Here is a 6,000-nt window from a genome sequence, read left to right as displayed (position 1 = left end):
GGCGGGGGGCGTTGCGCAGGACCAGGTCCACGCTCCGGAGCGAGCCGCGCAGCGAGGCCCGGGCCCGCAGCGAGGCCGCCCTGACGCAGCCCAGCGCCAGGCGCGGCAGGCACCGCCGGCTGTAGGTGTCGGCCAGGAGCAGGTAGCAGTCGGCGGGCCAGGCGGCCTCCGGGGAGCCCCAGGCCTCGTGCAGGAGCAGCAGCCGCTCCAGGAAGGGCAGGGCCTCCTCCGGCTGCCGCAGGCGGGCGTGGTGCCTGGCCAGCAGGAAGCAGGCCCGGGCCTCGGCCTGCGGGCTCCGGCCGGCCACGGCCCGCCGCAGGGCGTGCGCCAGGAGCTCCGACCCGGCCTCGGTGCCGCAGCCGTGGCCGGGTGTCCCCAGCAGCAGGGCCACGGCCTTGGGCGTCACCTGTGCGCACCTGTCTCTGTTCCTCTGCTTCAGGTGGATGGTGGCCAGGCTGCAGTACACGGCCGCCACCAGGAAGAGGTCGCCGAAGCGGCCCCCCAGGGTGCCCAGCGCCTCCTCGAAGTACACCCGGGCCTGGGACAGCTTGAGCCGGCGCACGCACAGCCGCCCCAGGAGGAAGCAGACTCTGGCGAGGGCCATGGGGAGGCCGGCCTTCTTGGCCGCCCCCCGCGCCCGCGCCAGGAGCCCGGCCAGCTCCTCCTCGTCGGTGCGGCCGCCGCACAGGGCGCTCAGCCCCGGCAGGGAGAGGTCGTACAGGCCGCGGAAGCAGGCCTTGTAGCCGGGCGCGTCCAGGAACAGCAGCAGCGAGCCCAGGGCCTCCGGGTCGGTCCGGTCGGCCCCCGCGTCCAAGCAGAAGGGGGGCTCCTCAGGGTCCGGTGGGCTGGCGCCGCCGGAGGCCGCGCAGAGACCCCAGGACTCTGGCTCCTCGGGGCAGTCCTGGCGGGATTTGAATTCTTCCAGAACGTTCTTCACCTTCTGTAGGGTCTCGTGTGGCTCTGGGTCCAGGTGAGGTGATTCTGCAAATCACCAAAACCCCCGGGGTGGATGAGAGGCCGATCTGGGCCTAGGCCGGGGTAAGGGACAGACATCCCTCCGAGCCTCGGCACCCCTGTCGGCTGCTGCCCGAGCCTCCCCTACCTGAAGCCCAAGATTTACGCGCAATGCCGAGCCCAGCGCCTAGCACCCGGTGGGGACTCGGTCGTGGTTATGAGAATAGGGATCGATCTGGCCGAGCTTTTTGCCGAGTAACCCCTTCTGATGCTTCCTGTTTGAGAGCACCGCTCAGCGATCAGTGTCCTTTCCCCTCCAGGAAAAGCCACTTAACAGATGGACACGTCCACATTCCTGGCTGCCCCCGCCTCCGTGGGATTTCCTCAGCACTTGGGGGTCTCCCGTCGGGTGCAGGACTCCCGTGAAATCATCATGGGCCAACCAGAGCTATGGGGCAGCACGTGCTCAGAAGCCACCCCCAGAACTGACGAAACCCGCCTCGATGGAGGACAATGTTTGGGTCCCTGGTCCAGCTCTCTCCCGGGACCACGTCAGCGAGGACCCCCTGGGTCTCCACCTTCACCCTGGCTGCTTCGAGAATCTGAGGCCCACAGTTACTAAAGGGTTATAAGAAGGAAAGGGATGAGGCGCTGGAGAACCTGGGGGTACCCGTACCCAAAAGGGCCCGTGTGCGGGGCTGTTGGCTTTGGATGGGTCAGTACCCAAAGACACAGCCAACGAGCAAACAGCTACGCTTCCTGCTGGAAAAACATGGGCTTAAAGGGGAATTTGTTTGCAAGGAAAGAACCAGAATCTAAAGGCTCTTCTGTTTCGAGTTCACATAAAAAATATGTTCAAAACTAACGCTCTCTTTATTCGTCCGTAAAGTCGGGGAATAAAAAAGAATTCACTGTGGTCCAGCAGCAAACGTCTGACCTGACTAATCCGACGTGTAGGTGCAAATGCGCCCCCCCAACCTCGCTGCCCCCACCCCCTCCCATCCCGGCGAGTCCTGCCCTCCTCACCCAGCAGAGGCCCGGGCTGGACAGAGGGCCCGGAATGGCCCCGGATGTCCTGAGCCTCCCCATCGAGTACCCCAAGTGGCCCTTCCCCGTTTGCGCTTAGGTGGACCCCAAAGGGTCCTCGGGCATTCAAGTCCCCAGGTTCTCCCCGATGCAGACCTTCTGTGGGGGGGTCAAGATGGAGGTGTGGAGGGAGAAGGAGGGGGTCTCCCTTACCAGCTCCCAGGGGAAGAAGCAAATCTTTGAGGGGCTTCTCTAGCGTGAGACTCCAAATCCAGCACCCCCTTCGCCCTCCAAACCCAGCATTTCACTTTCTCAAAGCCAAGAGTTTCAGATGCTCTAGGTTTCAAGAAAAGAACCCATGGCCAAGTACAGGCCCAGGACCCCCACCTTAGCTGGGGACAGAGTGGGGACAGCCACGGCCCGGGCAGTGGAGGGGACCCCCCCCCCCTTAGCTGGAGGGCTGGTGTGTTGGCAGGGACCACTACCACAGCAGGGGGGGAGCTTTGCCCTCACCTCATCCCCTCCCCCTGCAGGACGGACCCCCTCCCGCCTTCCCCGACGGAGGTGTGAGGTCCCCGCACAGAGCCCCATCCGCACCCAGCTCTGTGGCTTCTGCCGGGCGTCATACCCCCGGGCCCAGCCCCTTGCCCGGAGGGACGCTGCCGTGTGGGGAGAACCCACCTTGTTCTTCCGGCGGCTCAAAGTCGGTCTCTTCTAATCTGTCTGAGAAGGGAGAGAACAGAGGCATCACCCTCCGGCCAGCACCTCCAGGTCGGGGCCATGTCGGGATGGGTGGGGACACCAGGACAGAAACACTCCAGTGACCTGAGGGGCTGCAGGGCTGGGGGGATCCCCTGGTCAAGAGGCCGAGCCCTTCCCTAAGCCTCAGTTTCCACCTCCTGAAAATGGGCTGACGTTAATTTGCTGGGAAAAGACGTGTGAAGTGTGATGTCAACTCTGACAAATGCACAGGGTCCGGGAAGCTAAGGGGCGCCTGGCGGAAGGGGGCCCCCAGAATGTCCCCCCGAGTGCGGGGCTGACATAGGTGCTATGGTCAAATTTAAGTTTGCCTGTTTAGGAAGAGAAACCAATTTGTGGGACCTGGAAAGTTTAACCCTGTTACTGGTGGAAAAGTTCCCGATGTGCAAGTCATGTCTGCTCCAGGGCCGTGAGGAGTGTATGTGTGCGTGCACATACGTGTAACTGTGCTCGTGTGTGTGCATAGATGTGTAGGTGTATGTGCGTGTGGATGTGTGTGCATGCATGTGTGTGCTGCCTTATTTGAGTGTGCACGTGTGTGCACGTGTGCTTCAAATGAGTGTGCTGCATGTATTGTAAGCGTGCACACACATGCCGCACGTATGTGTAAGCATGGGTGCACATGCGTGTGCGGCACATATGTGTGAGTGCGTGTGCACATGTGTATACTGTGCGTGTGTGTAAGCGTGTGTGTGCACGTGCATTCACCTCCGTGCACAGGATGAAGGAACCGGCTAGATTGCACCCCCGGCCCCAGGCAGTCCCCCAGCGGGTCTGGTCCTCTGTCGCCTCTGTTGCCGATGACACGGCTCCCGCCCCCTCCCCCCGCATGGCAGCTGACAGAGGGTCCTTCCTGAGCGCAGGGCAGCGCGGGGAGAGGGAGCAGCACCGTCTTTAGGGGCTGGTGGCCCTGGGGTCCGGCCCCGGTCCCTGGTGGTCAGGCAACCAGGCCAGCCCACAGCCACGCGAGCCCGGGCTCCTGGTCCTGTCACGGAGGGCGGTCACTGTCGCCCAGACTGGCGGAGCAGCAGCTCGTGGGCAGCGGGCCGGCCCCGGTGCCCGGCGGGCACGCCTCGCGGCCACTGCGGGCGTCTCCCTGCCGCTCGCCCTGTCCCCCTCTCTGCCCCTGGCCCGCTGCCGTCCCTATGGGCCCCTCGGGCAGCAGCAGCACCTGTGCGGTCACCTTTAGGTGCCCCGGGGCGGGCCTTCTCGAAGGGACATGGGGAGGGGCGTCCTGAGCGGAGCACGGAAGCAGAACGGTCCGCACTCCGCGGAGGGGACAGGAGCCCGAGCAGGCCCGGTGCCGGCCGGCTGGGTCTCGGGGTCTCCCGGTTCAGCTGCAGACCCTCTTGTCCTTCTGGGAACCTGCCCACAGAAACCGTCCTAAGCACCCAGGGTCTGATGCAGGTCCTGCGACGTCCCCGCGGCCAGGAGGAGGGGAGGGAGGAGCCGTGCCCCCCGCCCCCGCGGCGCCCTCACACCTACCCAAGCTGTACACGGTGCACGTGTCCGCGCCGGACATCCTCCTCAGCAACTGCCTGGCGTCCTCGTCCGAGAAGCGCCCTTCGTTGCTGAAGAACGACCTTTCTTCCTCATCGAGAAAAATCACGTCTTCCAACCTGGAGAAAAGAAGGTGCTTTATTTACAACGGCACGTTTCCTGCCCAAGACCCCCATCTACCCCCTGGTGCGACAGACACCCCCGTCACACCTGCTCTGTGCCCGGCAGCCAGGTCACCGGGACAGAAACAAAATAGATCCGGCCCACAAGGCCCGTCTGGTCCAGCTGCAGGCGGACGGCCAGGGGCGGGAGAGGCTGCTACAGACACGGCGGGTCGTGGCAGCCGGGGAAGGTGAGCTCCTGGGCAGCCTCCAAAGCCCCACGTCAAGTGCCCCTTCCCCTGTGAGGCGGGTGGTGACGGCTGCAGGCAGAATGTACGTATCGCACGTACGTGTGTGTGCACGTGGGCGTGCACAAGTGTGTGTTACAAATGTGTGCGTGTGCACGTGTGGATGTACGGGTCGGCCCCTTCGCATCGCGAGCTCCCGGGCTCCCCACGACGCCCAGCACAGAAATGGGGCGCTCCTGTCCCCGCCAAGTCAGGGAGATGAAAAACGGGAAGGGGAGAAGGGAGAGAAGGAACAGGCATTTTTCGCTCGTGGGACGAAATCACCAGCGTTACGCGAAACTCTGAAACGCGCCTGGAAACTGGAAGGAGCTATTTTGAGACGTTAAAGAAAATCTCAGAGTAGCTTCTGGTACATTCAACAGAACAACAGGCCCGTGTGCCTCAAAAACGTCAGTGTCCTAAAGGACCGCGAGACGAGGGAGGAGAGGCTGGTGGCATGAGGCCTGGAACTTTCTCTGGTTGTCCGGGACACGACCGGGACGCTGGCAAACCCCGAGTGTGGCCTGCACCTGCAGGGCGCTGTTCCGTCACCGTCCCGATCCCGAAGGGCGCGCGGCGGTGCCCAGGCGGGCGTCCTGGCCTTAGGAGACACGTGCCGCGCCACTCGCCGGGAAAGGGGTGTCCTGCTTACAAGCCACCCCCGACGGCGTCAGTACGAGAAGGAAAAGCGGAAGACGAATGTGACAACGTGCCAACCCTTGGGTGACCGGGGGGAGGGATTACGGGAATCTGACGCTCGTCTTGCAACCTCCCTAAATCTGAAATTTTGCCAAAATAAAGGAAAAGAACAGAGGCACCAGGAGGTGGTTCATTAAACAAAGGATGAAAACCCAGGGTCTGGAACAGGGAAGATGTGCAGTCGACGTTTGTGGAGCGAACGAGGGGGTCCGCGGGGCTTTTCCAGGCTTCCTGCCCAGGCCGCGGGACGTCGGGGCCAGAGGACCCCTGAAGACGGGCGTGGGAGGCCAGGTCCAGACCCAGTAAAGGCCCTGTCCCTACGCCCACCTTCTCTGGGCTCATGACTGAGGTCTTGACAATGATGCTTCAAGCCCAGGGGAACGGAATTGCCACCCAAGGATGGGCACAACTGTGCCCACTGACCGCTCCCCCAAGGGCACCCCTGCTGCTGCCCAGGGCCGCACCGTGGGGACACTCAGAATTCTCAGAAGGGCAGGGGCGGGCATGTCACCAGCAGGGTGTAGGGGGTCCCACAGGGAGAGGAGCAGGTCCCCAGGGATGAGCCGTCGGAGACGGGGCCTGGGAGCCAGTGAGAGCCCCAGGAAAACTGGAGGGCAGGGATGGAGGGGGTGTCTCACGTAGGGGCACACGTGTCAAAGCAGACTCGTTCCGGA

At 63.5% G+C, this 6,000-nt stretch overlaps 1 protein-coding gene across 1 annotated transcript in view; it reads right to left on the bottom strand.

Annotated features, from left to right (window-relative positions):
* Positions 1-6,000, bottom strand: part of SH3TC1 (SH3 domain and tetratricopeptide repeats 1) — a 47,571-nt gene that overhangs the window by 11,674 nt on the left and 29,897 nt on the right. The window contains 5 exon segments of the mRNA XM_040495310.1: positions 4-981; positions 1,631-1,666; positions 1,669-1,713; positions 2,662-2,703; positions 4,225-4,358. Coding sequence (XP_040351244.1) covers positions 4-981; positions 1,631-1,666; positions 1,669-1,713; positions 2,662-2,703; positions 4,225-4,358 — 1,235 coding nt within the window.

Source organism: Herpailurus yagouaroundi, unplaced genomic scaffold, assembly GCF_014898765.1.
Source record: "Herpailurus yagouaroundi ecotype Mexico unplaced genomic scaffold, PumYag 28, whole genome shotgun sequence".
Lineage (NCBI taxonomy): Eukaryota > Metazoa > Chordata > Mammalia > Carnivora > Felidae > Herpailurus > Herpailurus yagouaroundi.
This window is presented reverse-complemented; position numbering and strand designations above follow the sequence as displayed.